The sequence below is a fragment of the Pantherophis guttatus genome, chromosome 7 (genome assembly GCF_059756535.1).
Source record: "Pantherophis guttatus breed Tessera chromosome 7, ASM5975653v1, whole genome shotgun sequence".
In the NCBI taxonomy this organism is placed as follows: domain Eukaryota; kingdom Metazoa; phylum Chordata; class Lepidosauria; order Squamata; family Colubridae; genus Pantherophis; species Pantherophis guttatus.
The window spans coordinates 19,362,637-19,384,397 of NC_142069.1; the positions used below are offsets into that span (position 1 = coordinate 19,362,637).

The 21,761-nt window shown below is 39.2% G+C and overlaps 1 protein-coding gene across 1 annotated transcript in view; it reads right to left on the reverse strand.

Moving 5' to 3' along the window:
- The window catches only part of PKP2 (plakophilin 2), a 67,148-nt gene that overhangs the window by 21,893 nt on the left and 23,494 nt on the right, over positions 1-21,761 (reverse strand). Inside the window, exons 4-6 of the mRNA XM_034402680.3 lie at positions 19,473-19,608; positions 12,798-13,005; positions 6,220-6,397 (exon numbers count right to left, since the gene is read on the reverse strand). Coding sequence (XP_034258571.2) covers positions 6,220-6,397; positions 12,798-13,005; positions 19,473-19,608 — 522 coding nt within the window. The remainder of the gene's footprint in view (positions 1-6,219; positions 6,398-12,797; positions 13,006-19,472; positions 19,609-21,761) is intronic.

Here is a 21,761-nt window from a genome sequence, read left to right on the forward strand (position 1 = left end):
CCCAGAATTCTCCAGCCAGCATGAAATTCAGGCATCTTAAAGTTGACAAGACTAAGAAGCACTGTTCCAACCAATGCTTCCTTCTGTCACCATGTCCTTTGAAGTAACACTAGAGTCTCTTCTTTCCACCAGCATATTTCATAGAAGAATAAAAAGGTAAAGGTTCCCTTCGCACATATGTGCTAGTCGTTCCCGACTCTAGGGGGCGGAGCTCATCTCCGTTTCAAAGCCGAAGAGCCAGTGCTGTCCGAAAATGTCTCCGTGGTCATGTGGCCGGCATGACTAAATGCCAAAGGCGCACGGAACGCTGTTAGATTCCCACCAAAGGTGGTCCCTATTTTTTTACTTGCATTTTTTACGTGCTCTCGAACTGCTAGGTTGGCAGAAGCTGGGACAAGTAACGGGAATTCACCCCGTTACACAGCACTAGAGATTTGAACCGCTGAACTGTCGACCTTTTCGATCAACAAGCTCAGCATCTTAGCCACTGAGCCACCACATCCCTTAGAAGAATAGTGACACATTATTTATTATAGCTGACCTGAGTTTTGGGGCAATGTCAAAACTTAATTTAAAGAGTGAAAGGGATTTTATATGAGTCTTGCTCACATTGTACAAAATCAATTGGAATAATTTGTGAAGTATTTATTTATTAGATTTTTATCCCACTTAACTCAATGTGGCAAATATACCTAATACTCCTTCCTCCTTCTATTTCCCCCACCACAACAACCCTGTGAGGTGAGCTGGACTGAGAGGGAGTGACCAGCCCAAAGTCACCCAGCTGGCTTTCACTCCTAAAGTGGGACTAGAACTCATAGACTCCTGATTTCTAATCTGGTGCCTTAACCACCAGACCAAATTTATGAAGTATGGTATTGTTTAGTATATTGTGTCAAATTCAGTGGCGGTTTATTCAATAATAATATTCTGGTGGTTAAGGCACCAGAATAAACCATAGCTTGGTATAATGTTCTTCTGAAACAGAGGAAAGAGTGTATTAAAATCTTATCATTTTCTCTTACCGTATTCTATAAAAAAATTATTAAGATTTTATTGTTATGTTTCGCAGTGAGACAAGTCTTTGGTTAACCCTTGTTTGCTTTCCCCAAAGCATCACAAGAGTCAATAATTTCTCTCAGTTCTACTGTGTTTCCCCGAAAATAAGACCCTGTCTTATATTTTTTTGAACCCTGAAATAAGGGCTTGGCCTTATTGCCATGCACTCAAAAGCCCAATTGGGCTTATTATCAGGGGATGTCTTATTTTGGGGGTAATACTCTTGCAAGTGCTATGACTCTACTAAAAGTATCAGATGCGTATTATGTATAAATAATGACACACCAAAACTTTCTTTTCATATTTCAGGCTGCAGGCTGCATTCCTTGAAGTGCCCAAGCCATCAGCATTGTAAGATTTGCAAAAGGAGAAAACAAATTAGGCTGTGTAAGCTGGCAGATGTACAAGCATTTAGGCAAATTATTTTCCCAACTGCCCTGTTAGTGGCCTCACTTTACAATAACTTGCTCTTCTTCTCTACCCAGAAGGAAAAAAATCCTGCAGGGAAAGAAGCTACCTGTGAAGACAACAACATCACACAAATTGGCATATGGAATAATCTAACGAACAACCAGTGTTGTACGTTTACCTTATTACTCACAGCACTGTTTTTGATTTTGAAGTTATACAAACAGACTCTTGTAATGTCGTAAGAAATTTTTGCTAGTTAATAGCAAGAACATAAGCAGTGCTCCACTAGGATGGACCCCTGGCTCATCTAGTCAAGCAGTCTGTTCTCATAACGGCCAACCGATTGCACAAGGAAGCCCACTAATCTCCCAGCAGATGGCCTTCAGACGAAGTCACTCTGCTATGAAGGCTAACAGCTGTTGATCTCCAATCACAGGCTTTTTAGCCCCACCTTTCCCTTTGTCTCTCTTAAACAGACAAAAAGAAGCAGGAAAAAAAAAACAAAAACAAAATATAGAATTACAGAATAACAGAGTTGGAAGAGATCTCAGAGGTCTTCTAGTCCAACTCCCTGCTCAAGAAGGAGACTCTATACCAGGGTCCCCAAACATGGCAGCTTTAAGACTTGTGGACTTCAACTCCCAGAATTCTCCAGCCAGCTACGGTGGCTGGAGAATTCTGGGAGTTGAAGTCCACAAGTCTTAAAGCTGCCAAGTTTGAAGACCTCTGCTCTATACCATTCTGGACAAATGGTTGTCCAACCTCTTATTAAAAACCTCCAGTGATGGATGTTATTTTTTTCAAAAGGCAACTGGACTTTGTTCTTCCTTGAAGACATCTAGCCTCTCTTTCAAGAAGCTTCCTCAGTTCTGACTGAAGTCAGTCTGTAGTCAGAACTGAAGAAGCTTCTCTGATGCGAAACCAAACATCTCCAAGGAAAAACAAAGTCCAATTGCCTTTTGAAAGGACACATGAGGGGTCCTTGGTGCTCTCTTGAGCTTGGTGGCTTTCTTGCAGATGTTTCATTATCCAAACTAGCAGGGTGGATTTGATTTAAATCGAATTGATTTAAATCATGATTTAAATCACTAGTAAAAAGGCTTGATTTAAATCAACACGATTTAAATCATAATTTTTAAAGAGCAACTGTCATCTCTGCTACTCCTTTGACCCACTGTTGACTCATAGATAGTCCCAGTGTTGCAGAATATACAGCCTCATGCTACATAACTAAGCTCCATTTCATGCTGAATAAACTAAATTATTTATGTATCTTAAATAGAAAACTATCTTACGATAGATTTTTACCCCAAAAGTTTTTTATTAAAATAAATTTGATAAAAATAAAAAAAATACGATTTAAATCAAAAAAATTCGATTTAAATAAAAAAATCTGATTTTTTTGATTATTTTTTTTTAAAAATCATTGATTTTTATCCACCCTGCAAACTAGGTAACATTATCAGTGCTAGCAACCAAGCTTGGAGAGCACCAAGGACCCCTCATTTCAATCCTGAGCTAAAAATACACCTTTCAGATATTTTTAAATCTTTGGCAATGGGAAGGACAACCCAACATATACTTCATTTCTGTCTCACTCATTTAAGGCACTTCCAGGTTGAAAGGATTAGCCAGTGTTATCACCATTGCTCCGGGGACACCCATGGGGGCTCCTTTCACATCCCCGTAAAGGAGTTGGAGTGAATGATAGGAGCTCACCCAGCCCGCAGCAACACTCGGGTCTCAAACATGGGCTTGCTAACCTCCAACACACCGTCCTAACCACACGAGCCACTGCACTCCTTATATACTTCATTGTACTTCTGTTATTCTTCAGGATTTATAATAGCTTCTTTCAGCATACTGTAGTGTGGATGCTGACTGAAAAATTCTGGGAATTGAAGTCCATACTTCTTTAGGTTGCCAGGGTTGAGAAAAGAGGCCTATTGTTTTCAAGATAAGTTTAGTTTCTAGAACCCCAATTTACAGCTCAGAAGGCTTTGCAGAAAGCTGGTTCATAGTATGGATTCTACAATGATTTATGCAATTTGGTAAGGCAGCATCATTTAAATTAATTTTATTTCTGAAATGAATTGTTCTGAACTATTGTGATCATATTATATATTATTCCTATTAATTCTGTCCACTTATGGAAAGTGGAGATGTACTTGCCGGACACTGTAAAATCAAATATTTTATGATACAAAACCAAAAGATTAACCATTTAAAACACATGTCATCTGTTTTACATTATTCTTCCTTTGTTTTATGGGTTAGAGTTGCAAGTGTGACCACATACCACAAAGCAATTCAGTAAATCAACACCTCTTGTAGATATAAAACACAGGTCAAAAACTTTTCAGGAGCCAAACTTCCCTGCACACTTTCACACAAGTGTTTGGGCACTCTTTCAGATTTTAAAGTTATCTAAAATCTGACATCCCAGATCTTTGCCTTGTTGAAAAGAAATACAAATTTAATTTTGGAGACTGTTGATGCTATCTAAGTGTATTACAGATGCCATGATCCCAATGCCTGATGTTAAGATCAGGGGTGAAATCCAGCAGGTTCTGACAGGTTCTAGAGAACCGGTAGCGGAAATTTTGAGCAGTTCGGAGAACTGGCAAATATCACATCTGGCTGGCCCCAGAGTGGGGTGGGATTGGAGATTTTGTAATATATTTCCCCCAGGAGTAGGGAGGGAATGGGGATCCTTCCCCTGCCACACCCACCAAGCCACACCATGCCCACAGAACTGGTAGTAAAAAAATTTGGATTCCACCACTGGTTAAGATCCTCAGTTTTGCTACGCTTTGTACCAAGTCTTTTGATCTGCTATGAATTTTCTATTGGTGCAATAGAAACAAACAGGAGAAATTTGTAACAGTACCTTTCGGACTGTAGGAAATAGTCCTTGAATGATCTTTGGAATCTGACATGGCTACACTTAAACACCCAGGAATATATGATGTATTTCTCTGTTCTTGCAAAGCTCCGTTGTGTCAAGGCTATTATTTAATTCTGTCAGGCCCCAAGAACAAAGAACAGGTGGAATTAGGTCTGAGTACTAATTATTGTTTTTCTTGTATTATTGTTTTATAGACTGGATTTTGCCAGACTTAAAAAACTATTTGCATAACTACAGATATACACTAGGGAGGATCTGCTTTAACCCTCTTCCTCTTGATCAAACATTCCAAACTCTGCATTCTCTTTGCCCTCTGGAATGCAGCCCCTCCTTGCTGGGAAACCAGACTACATTCCCACCACATATTCCCAGTAATTAAGATAGGTGGTCATAACTATTTTACCATCATAAACAAAGCTCTCTTATTTTATCTAAGTTCATCAAAACTAATTTTCCTGGGGCTTCTGCTGTGAGCCATGGCTGATTGAAGACATCTTCCATGAATGAGTGGAAATTACTGCTAGATAGAACAAAAGATCAGGGAGTAACTCTGTCCTTCAAAGCTCTCTGGAGAAGGAGAGAATGGAAGATTGCCCACAAGTGCTCTGACAGTCAGCTTCTTTCTTTTTTTTTTTTAACAAACTTTATTAAATTATCAAACAATTATAAAAACAATTAAAACCATAATAAGATATTCATATACATAGATCATATATTTGACATTTCATTTCTATTCTTTTACATATCTATATATATTCTTCTCCTCTACACATTATATATTTCATAACCTAGTCCCATATTCATTCTCCTGACGGTGGGTCAGCTTCTTTCAAGGAGACTGTAAACCAGCAGTCTTCCATGAGTCTGAGTATCAGGAATTGAGGGATATATTTTTGTTTTCAGTAGAATCATAGACTTTAATAAGAACACTAAGCCAGCCTAACTCACTTTCTGATCACATTTGGAAATGTTCAATTTAACCACTTGGATCTAGGTTGCGTCTCCACCCCCAGTCCATGGAAAAATTGTCTTCCATGAAAGCAGTCCCTAGTGCCACTGGTCTAAAGGATCGACTGAGATGCCCGTCTTTTCAAGATCTGCGTAGTCCATGGAATGTATGATAATCCTTCTTAATGACAGCTGCTATACTCTTCCTTCAGAATACATTCAGCCTTTCTTATATTTTGCGAACAGGTAAAATATATTCTAACATGATTTTGGTGCTAGTTGACTCAGTGTCTTTCGTAAGAATGTGTATGATTTAATTTGTTAATGTTTTGTTGTTCACTGCCCAGAGTCCACTAGAAGACACTAGGGGGTCTTCAAATATTGAAAAACCAAGAACTACGTGTGAAACAGTGGTGACATTTAAATTTTTTTACTACTGGTTCTCTGGGCATGGCTTGGTGGGCATGGGGTGGCTTGGTGGGCATGGCAGGAGAAGGATACTGCAAATTCCCCATTCCCTCCCCACTCCTGGGGGAAGATATTGGAAAATCTCCAATCCCACCCCACTCTGGGGCCAGCCAGAGGTGGCATTTGCCGGTTCTCCGAACTACTCAAAATTTCCACTACCAGTTCTCCAGAACCTGTCAGAACCTGCTGGATTTCACCCATATTGCTGTACACCTAAGGACAGAATCTTGCCAAACTAAAGCAATTATCTGCAATAACTATAGTATGTGAATTTCTAGGGAGTGTCTGAGCTTGCTCTCTTTCTGCCCACCAGACATTCCAAGCTCTAGGATCTTTTTATCCTCTTGGAAAGAGACCCAACTCCAAACTACATTCCACCACAGCCTTGCAACTGGATTACAAGGCACACACAATAAACAACTCACCTCAGGCATCCTGTAGCATTGTAGAAGATATCAGGGTCAGGGATGATGCTTGATTTTGGATAATCTCTATCTGGCCATCCAGTATAAGGAATGAGGACAGTTTCTGTCAACGGCTGCAGGGCTTCCCTGATCAATAAATTTTTCAGCTGGTCATTGGAGGAGAGATTCCACAACAAACCTGCAAAGGCCATTAAAGGAACAGGATGATAAAGAAGCTCTTCAGGGAGTTTTGTCAGATAGATAATGAATGGATTAATGGAATTCATTGAATTCTGGATCACAGACTTATTTTATTCCCGTGTTTCATGTTTCCTTAATCATAAAGTGCAAAAATATATTAGGTCTATAAAGAATTCCCTTGGCATATATTTTGCCAATACTTGGATGGTAAATCTAAAGTTAATATATGTAGTTTCTCTATCAAAACTTCACCACTTGAACTTCTACTTTTAATCTTATTACCTTGTTTCCCCCAAAATAAGACCTCCCCTGATAATAAGCCCAATCAGGCTTTTGAGCGCATGGCAATAAGGCCAAGCGCTTATTTCAGGGTTCAAAAAAATATAAGACAGGGTCTTATTTTCGGGGAAACACGGTATCTATGGCACATGCTGGAAGCCTACTTTGCCTATACAAACTTTAGAATTTAGAATAGAATTTAGTATAACAGAGTTGGAAGGGACCTTGGAGGTCTTCTAATCCAACCCCCTGCCCAGGCAGAAAACCCTACACCACTTCAGACGAATGGTTATCCAACATGTTCTTAAAAATTTCCAGTGTTGGGGGATTCACAACTTCTGCAGGCAAGTTGTTCCACTTATTAATTGTTCCACTTATTAATTAACTGTCTGGAAATTTCTCCTTAGTTCTTCATAGTACACCTAAGTCTTTTATTTTGTGACCTCTCTGGCTCATTGTTACAGCAGAGATAGACAATCTTCCAGCTGTTCCTGAACTAAAACATCTATCTTCCCTTACCATTGGCCATGCTGTTTGGGGTTACTAAGAATTGTAGTTCACTAAACCTCTGGAGTGCCAAAGTTTCTTTCCTTGGAACAGAGAATTCCCATTTTATTTACCATATTTTTCGGACTATAAGACGCATTGGAGTACAAGACCCACCAAGATTTTGAAGAGGAAAACAAGAAAAAGTAGTTTATGCCCTCACTGGCCCCCAGGAGCACTCTGCAGGCCTCCCAAAACAGAGGTGGGTTTCAGCAGGTTCTGACCAGTTCGGGAGAACCGGTAGCGGAAATTTAGAGTGGTTTGGAGAACCGGTAAATAGCACCTCTGACTGGCCCCAGCCCCGATCTATTCTCTGCTCCCCGAGTCCCAGCTGATCAGGAGGAAATGGGGATTTTGCAGTAACCTTACCCTGGAGTGGGGAGGGAATGGAGATTTTACAGTATCCTTCCCCTGCCACGCCCACCAAGCCATGCCATGCCCACAGAACCGGTAGTAAAAAGTTTTGAATCCCACCACTGTCCCAAACCCTCTGCGCATCCTGTTTTTCACCTCCCAAACCCCCCACGCATTGCATTTTTGCCCTCCCCAGAAGTTCGGGAGGCCAAAAACGGCTGTATTCGGTATATAAGAGGCGCCAACATTTCCACGCTCTTTTTTTTTGGGGGGGGGAAGTGCGTTTTATATTCTGAAAAATACGGTATTTCACTGAGACCTAAACAGAATCAGATTTACTATTAAAGGCATTATTATAATTGGGCTTATATTTCTGAAGAAGTTCAAATAACAAAGTGGTTTTTTTTTCTTAATAAAATTTCTGGGCTAGTTTTAATTGCACAGGAGTCCAGCTAGATTAGCCAATTCCTAAAGTTTTGCCAAAATGTAGCCCAAGTTAGAAGCAGAGTAGACAGGATGGGGTCATTAGTGTAACTGTCAAATCTAGGGCTGTATGCAGATAGGAGTAGTCTCAGATCTTTACCGCTGTAGTCACCCAGGTAAGTCCTCATCTCATGATGTCCTGTGTTCTACAGGACTGAATGGTGGCTATTAATTTTTGAGGGGGGTGGGTGGGAATAAATTACAACACAGAGGAGAAAAAACTGCTGTAGCAGAGGATTTTTCTCTATTTTTGTCAGCTTCTCAACAGGAATTCTTTCAATAGGAACAGTGTCTTCCCAACAGGGACCCTTTATAAGTTGTAGAACTTAATGGGCTTGTAGATATGAAGCCCTCCCTTCTGGAGTTCTTCCTGAAATAATAACCCTTTGGCAGTGTTTGCAATAATTAATCTACCAGTTACAACCCTGAACTTTTGCTAGCACTATGATAAAAGTAAACTTACTTTTGGGGTTATGAAAAATTTATTAACCATGTGATCACTTTTGTTCTTCCTTTTAAAAGATACTAAAAAAAACTCTAGTCTGGTGATTTAATAATTCAAATTAAAAATGTGCCCAGGGAAGGGATGTCTGGATCTAATTTGGAATTTGATGAATCTGTAAAAGTTGACGGTAAGAGTTTAAAAGCATCATTTCCCCCCATTTTTTTAAAAAAAAGAGGATTTGTAAGTATCATCTGACAGTATATCACATGCACGCTGGATCTGTTGTACAAAGAGAACAATTGTTCAGCTCACTGCTCTGAATCCCAGAACACATCTTTTAAACCTTAGTTCAGTGCAGATGGCATTTAAATCTCCACACGATACTTTTCATTCTTGGCTCCTGAATAATCATCCTTTTGAAAACTGCCAATATAGTAGCTATATTGTCATGTTAGGAAGGCAGGGGGATAAGCAATATGTAGGATTTAGGCATTATTGCCATATTTATTCTCCTACCTAGGAGAAACATTTTTTTTTTTAAAATAAGACTTTCTGAAATAAAGAGATTAAAAAGAGACAATCTGGCAATCTTTTAGAAAAAAAATGAAATTATCAAATCTTAATCTGCACTGATCTTAGAAATAGTTGCACTGGGCATGTACATATTTCCGTAATAGAAAGTGTCAGCTTGATAGAATCTTAGTGCAAGAGAGGTGTGGCTGCTTTCATATTTATGTTCTTCTCATGACAGGCCTGCCTGCCTGTCCTATAATCCTTCCTGCGGAAGGAATGTTCTTTCATTTCTTAAGATGTATGTTCTATGAGACGAGATCAAGTGCAGGTTAGATGTTCCCCAAAGGCTTTTTGGCTTACCTTCAAAAACTAGTTTTGGCTGCCTGAGCTTTGCTGCTCTCTCTCTCGCTACCAACTTTACATTATAATATAAAGAGAATGTGGGTTTCTATTAATCTGGCAGTTATTCTTCCAGAGTTCTCTTTCAGGAGACTTTCATCCTCTGTCATAAAACATGAGCAGTTGACGGAACAGCAAATGCAGCCAGTTCTTACAAAGCTATGTGAGTTTAGGAAAGATGCTTAAATAATCTCATAAATTAAAAAAGGAAAGGAGTCCCTATGGATTTTATTCCGCTAGTCGTTGCCGACTATGGGGGGGGGGGGATGCTCATCTCCATTTTAAGACGCTTCAGCACTGTCTGAGGACATTTCCTTGGTCGTTTGGCCATTATTTAAAGATCCATAGAAAAGCAAGTTTTCTTTATTTTGGATTTGAAAGTACAAATAGTCCTTAACTTCAACAGTTCATTTAGTGAAGTTACAATGGCGCTGTTTGGAGTTACAATGGAACTGAAGAAAGTGACTTATGACTGTTTTTCACACTTACGATGGTTGAGGTATTCCCATGGTCATGTGATCAAAATTGAGATACTTGGCTACTGGTTCGTATTTATGACGGTTTTGCAGTGTCCCAGGGTCATGTGAACCCCTTTTGCAACCCTCTGACAAGCAAAGTCTTTTATTTTAACTTTCATTTTTAATTTTTACTTTCTCATGGCTGCTCTTTTATCCTTTACCTTTACTCCAAACTTTCTTCTTCTCCTCCCCTTCCTTCCTCTTTCTCCTCTTACTTCCTTCGTTCTTCCTCTCCTTCTCTTTCCTACTTCCCTTTCTCTTCCCCCACGCCTCTCTTCTTCCCCCCTTCTAACCTTCTCCTCTGCTCCTCTTTCCCCTCCCTTTTCTTCCTCTCCTTTTCCCTTTCTTCTTTCTTCTCTCCTCTCTTCTCCCTTCCGCTCTCTCTACTCCTTCCCCTCTCCTGTTGTTTCCCTTTTCAGTTCAATCTAAAGTGGTATTCTAGCAGCCCCGATAAAACAAGCAAAGTCAATGGGGAAGCCAGATTCACTCAACAACCATGTTACTAACTTAACAGCTTCAGTGATTTACTTAACAACCGTGGCAAGAAAAGTTGTAAAATGGGGCAAAATTCACTTAACAAATGTTTCATTCAGCAACAGAAAGTTTGGACTCAATTGTGTAAATTGAGGACTATTTGTATTTAATCCCAGATTAAATATGGTGGGATAAATGAGAATGACACTTTCCGAATCTGTGTCATCAAATGCTGAAATCTACACCTTTTTAAAGTTTGCAGTGCATTGTAACAGTTCACAAACATACGCTATACACAACAATGCAAGTTAGAAAAAATACACACAAAATGCATAGGTTAGGTGGAAAGGCACAGAAATGTGCACAGACTTCCATCTAAGATGGAGACTGGATTCCAGGCACCATAAAACAGAAGCTTTCTTAGATGTCTAACTGACCATAATGAGAAATATTATGGTGGATTATAGGACCCTGTAATAATTGTACAAGTTCTTCCTTGTGTTCTTACATAACAATGTCAAGATACAATACACCACTATAAACGATTAAGAAACATTGATAAGAGAAACAACCCACAGTTTTGAGAAGGAAATTTCACCAGAAAAACTGGGGGCTATTTTAGATAACCGGGAACAAGTAACCATTGTATTTCGAGCATTTTTATTGTGCAAGATTTTAACTCTACTGCTAAACCTCTAAAATGCAGAGCCTCGGATAACAAGAGACTTCTTCCCACCACCTAACGATAAGATTTTAACATGACTCAAAAACATCTCTAATGGCGAGAATTGCAAAAAGAGCAATCTCTTAACAGGATTTATATCTGTGTTCTGCCAGTCTCCAAACATTCCTGAACAATGACATAAGGGCTACACAATCTATAGAGGTGTTAATCAAATGGTAATGCTATCAACCTTTCTACAACTTTCCCGCCCATCCCATCACCATCACAGGCTGCCTAATTTGCAGTTGTGATTAAGTTGGAAAGAGGTTGTCATCATTCCAGAGAGTGGGATGAAGTTTGGCTTGAACTTTGAGCCTGGCGTTTTCCTCTGCTTGTTACTGCTGCATTGCAAAGCCATGACGTTACAGTCATGGGACCCTGCCTCATTGTCTGTGGTTGATGGCTAAGGCATGTAAGGGCATTGTTCTTCTAGCCTTTGCTGGATTTAGCTTCAAAAGAAGAAATGCAGTTTCAGGGAAGACCACGGTTAGCCTGCCAATAACAAGACCTTTCTGTTTTCACTGTAGTTCGTCTCTTGGGCTATTTTGTTTCCCCTGAGAAAAATGCATACCAAAGGGTGAATGGGCCTGAAAATCAGCAGTGTGTGAAGCCAGAACCAAAAGTGATGGTCTAAATTTTTCTCTGACATCTTCTTCTCTTTCCCAATCAATTCCGCCCAGGTCAGTAGACTGCCCAGAAGGAAGCATATTATTATTGCCAGATATATGAACTCCTGGAATTACTAGATAGGATGGCGTAAAACCATGGGAACCGCAACCCCCGCACATCTGGAAAAGGCTAGAAGGCAAGATGGAATAGGCTTGATAGGAGGAACTGACATAGCTCTTCAGTCTTCCATTATCCTAGCAGCCTACATAGGATCTTGTCAGTGGTGAAATTCAATTTTTTTTACTACCGGTTCTGTGGGCGTGGCTTGGTGGGGGTGGTGTGGCTTGGTGGGCGTGGCAGGGGAAGGATACTGCAAAATCTCACTTCCACCCCACTCCAGGGGAAGGATACTGCAAAATCCCCATTCCCACCCCACTCCAGGGGAAGGATACTGCAAAATCTCCATTCCCTCCCCACTCTGGGACCAGCCAGAGGTGGTATTTGCTGGTTCTCTGAACTACTCAAAATTTCCGCTACCGGTCCTCCAAACTACTCAAAATTCAGAACCTGCTGGATTTCACCCCTGGATGTCGTGTTTTCTTGATTTAGAAAAATGAGTACTTAGGAGGGACATTCATCCTGGAATTATAAATTCTGTTCATTTAATGGACTGACTCTACGCATATATATTTTGGTATTCCACCCCACTGATTTAATAAAGCGGCTTACTTCCAAATAACTATTGCAGAAATAAAAGTTACAGAATAAAATACACAAGATATACATGCATTAGATGATTTTCAGATGGGGTTTTTTTTGAAAAGCTAAAATCCATTGTATGGTTATGTAGTTACACAGGGTATTTTAAAAAATAATAAACTATTTAAAATGCAAACAAGACGGATAAGTCACGATATAAAAAATTGTTCTCCCAAGCTTTATAAGATACCGGAGAACCCCCCATACTAAACCCAGCACAACATGTGTGTGTAATAAACCAGGATATCAGCTTTACAATCTGTATTGCACTATGAAACCGTTTCTCATTAGTTACCTGTAATTTGCTTTTTAGTCTCCACATCTCTGGTTTGTCGCAGTAATCTCAGCAGGATTGAAATGCCTTTCTGCTCGGACACTTCCAATTTGTTGTCATTGTCTTCATATACCAGGTTCCTTAAAGCTCCACACGCTGCCCTCTGTACTTCCTCATTCTGCACATTCAGAAGCGCTAAAAGTTTGGGAATACCAACTAGGGAATACACCTGTGAAGAGAAGGTCATTTATTTTTAAACAGGTAAGTTTTTATCTCAAAGGTTTATTTGGATGAAATCAGTGTCTCGAGTTAAGGATACTATACTGCCCAAAAGTTTTCTTAAAAAATAAACTTGTACCTGAGTGACAAAACTCATTCAAGAAAAAAACCATCTGAGATGTTCTAACAAAATGTGGCTTAGTAAAGGTTCCCCTTGCACATATGTGCTAGTCGTTCCCAGCTCTAGGGGGCGGTGTTAATCTCTGTTTCAAAGCCAAAGAGCCAGCGCTGTCCGAAGACGGCTCCATGGCCATGTGGCTGGCATGACTAAACATCAAAGGTGCACAGAACGCTGTTACCTTCCCACCAAAGGCGGTCCCTATTTTTCTACTTGCATTTTTTACGTGCTTTCGAACTGCTAGGTTGGCAGAAGCTGGGACAAGTAACGGGAGCTCACCCCATTATGCGGCACTAGGAATTCGAACCACTGAACTGCCAACCTTTCGATCGACAAGCTCAGCGTTTTAGCCACTGAGCCACCGCGTGGCTTAGTACATTTCCCCTAATCATTAACCATGCTTGCAGGAGAGTCTGGGCACCATACTCTAAATGTTTAAAGGTAGTTCTTGCTTAATGACCTTAACTAAGACTGGCAACTCCACCACGAAGCAAAGTGTTTGCTAAATGCACCGAAGACAAATTCCTTGTGTGTCTAATCACACTTGGCCAATAAAGAATTCTACATTCTAAATAGGAAATTACATGACCTGAATGAGTTTTTTGGCTGGAACGTGATAAGATATTGTTCTCAGTTTCACACCTTTGGCTTTTGTTTGCATCTTAACCACTCTCCCACCTTTTGCAATGTTTGAGTGCTGCTTACTTCTCTTTGTACATAACAAAAGCAATGCAATCACACCTGGGACTGGTAGCTGCAGGCCTGCTGTGCAAACAGCTCCCTTGAAATCTCTTCCTCTCCAAACTGTCTGCTCTATGATAGGGTGGGGTGAGAAAGGTCAGGCACAGGACAACATATACTGACTGTAATGGTGGTTAATTTTTTCAGCACTTTCATAACTTCATAATGGTTGGTAAGCAAGGACTACCTGTATTGCATATCAGTTTGCCTATCCCTGAGATAACTTATTCACATCGATTTCCTGAGTTGGATGAAAAGAGAGCACATCTTTCTCCTTCTGTCCTGGTCACTTTTTACAGAGGCACGACTGAGAACGTTTTTAACAAACTGCCTCACTGTTTGGTTTGGTGGCAGCAGTGCCTCAGATAGAAAGCCCATACAGAAAGTGGTAAGGACAGCTGAGAAGATTCTAGGAAGCTTGCTTCCCGTTTTTCAGGATACTGCTTATAAGGACCCAGTTTGTGGGGGCAATAAGCTGACTTTGTATAAATATACAAAAGTATGAAGGCTATTGCTTAACGCATTGTAAACCGCCCTGAGTCTCCAGAGACGGGCGGCATATAAATCAATTTAAAAAAAAAAAAAAAAGCACTACTGTATGTGCTTAGAGCTCAAAGCATTGTTAGAGACCCCACACGCCCACTTCACAACTGGTTTCTGTTGCTCCCCTCTGGGAGGAGGTTTCGAAGTATTTCTAGCAGGATACCAGAATCTGTAACAGCTTTGTTCCCTATGCCATCCTTCTGGTAAACTTGCAAGATTCGTTCTTCTTGCCATGTACATGTATACATCTGAACTAGACTGTGTTGTTTCTCTGTGTCATATAATATATATGAGTATATACATAATTTTGTATTTATTTATTTGTTTATTTATTTAGTTAATTAGTTAGTTAGCCATGTTTATGTAGTGTATATTGGAGGTGGTAACCCTTTGAGAGCTGTATGCAACAAAATTTCATTTTAATGTATGCTGATTAGTGTACATTCAAAGTGACAATAAAGTTATTATTCTATATTATTCTATTCTATTCAATATGATTCTCTTCCTTCCATTCTGTAGGTCTTTTGCTGTGCAAGATCATAAGGCAACCCATTGGCTCCCATGAAAGATTATTAATATATGTTCAAAGACAAGAATACGTCTAATAGTTTGGATCAGAGTTAGCCAGCTTAACAAAATAAAGGTGACATTAGTTCATAAAGTGAATATTTAAGTCACAGGCTATCCCACAATACTGTAGTGCCTCATTCTTCATATATGAAATCTATGTGCAATGCTATTTTAAGAAAAAAGCAGGGTGGGGATGGTTTCTCAATATTAATTTAATAATCATATACGATGTCATTAACTTATGAAACTCACCGCACAAAACAAATTGATGATTACTAGCTGCCAAACTCCTCTTAGCTTGACTTACTAAGAAATCAGCAAGATACAACTAAGCAAATGAATTCTACTGAATGCTGTACAGGTAGTCCTCAGAGTATGTCCACAATTGAGCCCAATATTTCTGTTGCAAAGTGAGACATTTGTTAAATGAGCTTTGCCCCATTTTACAATCTTTCTTGCCACATTTATTAAGTGAATCACTGCAGTTGTTTATTTAGTAACAGGGTTGTTAAGTGAATCTAGCTTCTCCATTGACATTGCTTGTCAGAAATACGCCAAAGGGGATCACATGAGCCCGAGACATTACAATTGTCATAATTATGAGTCAGTCAGCATCTGAATTGTGATCACATGACTATGGGAATGCCTAAACAGTTGTGTGAAAAACAGTCATAAGCAGAGGTAGGCTTCACATAATTTAACAACCGGTTCGCCTAGAATAAAAAATGAGAGACCACGTGCCTTGCGCACATGCACACTGCATCAAAAACATGGCAGTTGCATAGGATGGGATAGTTTTGCTCACGCGTGTGCCTTGCACACATGCACGCTGCATCAAAAACACAGCGATTGTATAAGACGGGATAGTGCCACGGTGGGTGGGTGGGCCCAGTCGCTGACCGTAACTACCGGTTCACCTGGCTGAATCCCACCCCTGGTCATAAGTCACTTTTTTCAGTGCCATTGTAACTTCGAACAGTCCCTAAAGAAACTGTTGTAAGTCAAGAACTACCTGTAGTTCCTTCAACCAGTTGATTGCTCTCTGATATTGAGCTGCAGTCCACATCTTATGTGCCTATGAGTTTAAATTCAGCTCCTTTTCATTATAAGGTTTCCACGTCCTCAGTAGCAGGCTACTTGATACTTCTCATATTCGGTACTAGATACCGTGTTTCCCCGAAAATAAGACCCTATTTTATATTTTTTTGAACCCTGAAATAAGCGCTTGGCCTTATAGCCATGCGTTCAAAAGCCCGATTGGGCTTAGTATGTTTTATTTTGGGGGAAACAGGGTAGCAGTTTTCTATTTTGATTTCAACATTTCCATCCTGGAAAACTCTTTCTCCGAATATATCTCCTATACCAACTTGGATGGTTTTAGATAGCATTCTATCAGCTTTCTCCAATTTAGCTTACTCAGCATATTGGACTCAATCCCATCAATGTTAGCTACCATAAACAATGATTGAAATCCACAGAGAACCAATAGACTGAATTCAGTAAACCATCAAGTTTCAAATAAATTGGCAGACAATTAACACAAATCGTTCAAATTGTTATTTTATGTAATGTTAATTATAAATCACTCTTCTATTGATTAGAAACAAGAAGAAGAACACATACTTTAAAATAAAGGCCACAAAATAAGGCCTCACGGAACATACACCCAGGAATAATTAACACATAGGAAGTTAACAACTGTCCGGACAGATCGTTTTGCTGGACCAAGATTGCTGAATAGTGAAGATTGCAGAAGTAGTGCAGAGCCTTGGTAGTACAGTGGTTTAAAGCACCCTGTTATTAACACAGCTGCCTGCAATTACTGCAGGTTCAAATCTTACCAGGCTCAAGGTTGACTCAGCCTTCCATCCTTTCTAAGGTAGGTAAAATGAGGACCCAGTTTGTGGGGGCAATAAGTTGACTTTGTATAAATATACAAAAGTATGAAGGCTATTGCTTAACGCATTGTAAGCCGCCCTGAGTCTCCGGAGAAGGGCGGCATATAAATCAAATTAAAAAAAAAAAAAGTACATCTAATGCTTTTCAGTTTTGAATGAGGTATTATGAAAGTCTAATTTATCTAGAGGGCATGAAGTATGGAATCCTTGAATTAAAAAAAAATACTTTCTGAGCCAGATTTCTGCTAAATTATATTACAGTAAATGGTCTGCATAAATAGTTTTCTGATTGATATGAAGTGTTCAGTGCAAAGGAGATAAAGAGGAAGGAAAGAGAATTTGTTTTGATAGTTTGGGGAATGCTCAACACTTCACTATGATCAGTATTTACTCTGTGTTTATCAGTTGTTGAGATATGAAGGCAGTTCAGGCTTTATTAGGGCAGGATATTGCTGCTAAATAACGTTAAGCCCTTGTACAAACAGTTTCATAACACTCTTTTAAAGCTGTTGAGGTGCCAAATTTAGAACTGAAACAAGAGGTACAGAACCGTGTGGGCTGAAAGTGCCTCAAAGATTTCCAGCCCAAAGTCCTGTGGGAAGGTGAGGGCATTTTTTATTTATAAAGGAGCAATAGAGAGCGCTAGACGTTGTCTCCTATTATGGCAGGAAACTGATAAATGAAAACATGTTTCAGTCAAGAGCCCGCGGAGCCCAATCTGATGTCCTTCAGATCTATTAGAATTCACAACACTAGAAAACTCAGTCAAGTTGGCGAAATAGACGGATGCTGGGAGTTATATTTTCTAAAAATTAGAGGACACTAGGAAAGACTAGGAAAGATGACCTTGCTTCAAGAGATATCTACCATGTAGGATAAATATACAGGCTGTTCTCTGGGAAATCATGTGGCAAAACAGATGGCCATGGGCTCTTCTTGTTATTGTTCATAGTCACTAGAGTAAAATGTTGGTTTTTGGGGTAAGACCAAACTTATTTTAGTTTTTATATCTCATTCCCCTTTAGACACTTTATGCGAGACTTTCCCTCATGCTATTCTATTCCTACCACAACCATGGGTACTAGATTACAATAACAAAGGCTGATAGGCCTTAAATCACCTAGTGAGCTCTGTGGTTAGAATGGATACTTGGATCTGAAACTCCCTATCCAAATCCGAATCGAAATACACTGGCTCTTTCTTAAAAGTATGTCTTTTTTAGTTTGAATGTATTAAGGAGGCCTGTTTTTTATCAATTAATTAAGCTAACCAAAAGTTGATCTTAAAATCCATGTAAATATATTCATATGAATCTATCTCTATATTTGTTGCTGTTAGTAACGAAGTCATGTCCGACCCATCACAATCCCATGGACAACGTTCCTCTACCATCCTCTGGAGTCCATTTAAGCTCACGCCTACTGCTTCAATGACTCCATCCAGCCATCTCATTCTCTGTCACCCCCTTCTTCTTTTGCCCTCAGTCTTTCCCAGCATTAGGCTCTTCTCCAGTGAGTCCTTCCTTCTCATTAGGTGGCCAAAGTATTTGAGTTTCATATCTCTATCTTTATCATCTCTCTCTCCCTGCTCCCTCCCTCTCCCCATAAACACACACACACACACACACACACTGTATACAGTATATATTGGATAGACCTTACAAATAAAGAGGTAAAATCTCCTTCAAGTTAGCCTCCTATAAATTCTTGGCAACAAGTAATTTGCTAAATGCCTTCCTCCACAAAATATCTATCAGCCTGTCTGTCTGTCTGTCTACAGATAGTCCTTGACTGACCATTAAACTACAGGTCAAACTTACAATGTTGTTGGAGAAATGTTACTTTTGACCTGTACTGTCACTTACAACTCATTTACTCATTCCACCATTGCTGTCATCACCCAAACCCAATTTGAGTGCTTGGAAATTGGCTCACATTTACAACTGGCCACAGCCTTCCGCAGTCATGGGATTATAATTTGCAACCTTTTCTGTCACTTTCCAGCAAAAAATTCCCATTGGGGAAGTTGGATTTGCTTAACAACTGCATGATTCACTTAGCAACTGCTGTAAACATGGCTGTAAAATTGGGTCTAACTTGACCTACCGTGCAACAACTTACGTTGGAAATTTCTGTACCAAATGTGGTTGTAAATTAAGTACTACCTATATCACCAATCTAGCCTATTATTTTGATATTTTGTGGCAACTGTTCCATCCCAATTATCAACCATATCCAACACTGTTTAGTTTTCTGAAAATAGCCAAGTTTGGCTAGGCATCAATATGGGCTTATTTCGGTTGACTGCTCCTGAAAATTAATTTTCTTGTTTGTTTCATGTCTGCTCCTATCTTCCCTTCTACATGCATTCCTTTGAAAAAATGGGGCTCATCTGGAGCTAAATGAGTTAATAGCCACACAGGATTTCATCCAGGATGTTTTCCCATTCCTTTCGGCCCATTATTTTCCTCTACCAATTTCATACACAAGACTTTATATGCAAGAAGTATTGAAAATCTGAAGAAAGGAAGAAAAAATTATCACTCACTTTCCTTCTGGCTTCTGCTCTCTGAAAACTCTCGTGCTGTATAAAAACAATTGCTGCAAGAACTCGAGAGGACAAAGGATTTTCATTTTGCAATATATTTACTGCACGCTCCAGGTTCATCTCTCCTTCTGGATTCCTGGATGAGTTAAACACAAAGAGATACCAAATCAATAGGAGAAGGCAAAGATAAACTCTTTTTGAAGAGGAGTCTGACATAATTGTGTCCATGTAGCTATCTTGGTTTTTCTGGGATATTTTCTTTAGTTTCTACTGCTTTGGGGTCTCCCATCCAAGCAGACCTGAACCTGTTTAACCTCTGACCCAAACAGAACCTACAGTGGTTAAAAACAGCTGGTTTTGTGGTATTTTAAAAGGCCATCAGATTTTTTACGAGAAACTTTAGCAAAATAACTGCTTTGTCATTAAATGTCATCTTCAGGGGACAAAGGATGATAGATTTATGATATTAAAGTTCAAATTAACAGAGGTAAAGGTTCATTACCCATACATAACTGTTCTTTCCTTTATAACTTTCCTTTATAATGTGGGCATTCAGTCAATTCAAGACCACATTGGACTTGAAAAATATATCAAGAACCACAATCTCCCTAGGACCCAAAGTGTATATGATCCGGATATGAATGGGGTTTTACGGGTTCAATGAATGTTTGAGTCCCAACATCACACTGAACCAAAACTAACCAAAATTCTAGACAATATATAATAAAGCAGAACCATTTTGCACTTCAGACTGCACTTGATCTATCCCTTCATAGACCACTCTTGTATGAAGTCATTATATACAACATACATACTTTTCTATAAACTGTTGTCCAATTTCATACTGCTGTAGCCTTTCAAACTTGAAACTCATTACAGTAGAGGCATTGAATTTAACTCCCATAAGCTTCCAACTACTTGGAAGGTACTGATGCCTCTAGCTAGCAAGAAAGAGGAAAAATCCTTTGGGTGATTTCAAGAAGAAGAAATCCCCACACGCTAACTATCTTGATGGAGCATTTTATAATAACCAGCCTTACTACTAGTCAAAGCATATTAGCTATCTCAGAGAGCAGGTACAGGTGTAGGATCAGTAGTATTCTCTTTCCCATGGTTTCTCTTGAACCTTCCCAGCTGTTCTCTTTTGAAAGGTAGACCTTCAATTGCCATAGGGCCAGCTCTGTGCATTTAAACTAGCATGATGTCCCATTGCAGATCCATTGCATAAGGCAATGTGATTCTGTCTGTGCCTATGGAAAACTATGATGATAATCTATGCACTACATTGTTATATAAGTCAAACATGAGTCTGTTTTTCCAGCCACTCTCAATTAACATAATTCCCGAGTTTAGTCTGAGGTCTACAATTGCCAGGATCACACAGATATACAACAAAGGTTTTCTTTACTTCCCTGAGATATTTTTGATGGCCTTTCATCTATCGTGTATCAGTTCAGTCTTTCTATTTGCTTCTTATCAGTGAATAGCAATCTTGGAACATAATTAGACATGATGGCAATATTTGCCTTTAAAGTTATCAGCCTTGCCCACAGTTTGCTTCTATGGATGGATATAAACCAAGCTATAGAAACCAAACATTTAACAATTCTTTGCTGCACAGAACAAGTCCTAACAAGCCTATCAAGAAGCAGAATCCTTCTGAGATTTAGCAAGATGTACCATAAGTTGACTTCCATGATAGACAAATTATAGATTCAGACCATGAATTATTCTAACAAATCTCCAAGCCATTTGTCTAGCCTCTTGACTGGACTATTATTAATCCAAATAAGTGTGTTATTTACTCATTGCTACATTATATTACATCCTTCTTTTAAAGGATTGAAAGTGCACAATGATATCTTTTTTTTATTCTCATAATTATTATATGTGATTGCTAAAGAGGAACAGTTTCAATTATTCCATGGCTTCTCCTGCTTAGTTTCAAATATATGTAAAATTTAGGGATCCTTAGCTCTCTAGATGTTGTTAAACTTAGTTTTCTCATGCAACTTACTCTAAAGCCACTCCTGTTATTTACCTGGGTTTGATTAAATACAATTCTCTTTATTTAATGGGTGGGTTCATACATGATGTGCCAACCTAAATATATGACATAACACATGGAGGAAACACAATCAGAAACATACTGAGAAGTGGGATTTCCTCTTTCTTAAAGGAGAATGACTCTTCTTCTGTTAAAAATAACTTTATAAAAATAAATAAAGTATACTAGCAAATTACTTGATTAAAAAAATAATTTATTTTTATCTATCTGATTGGTAGATT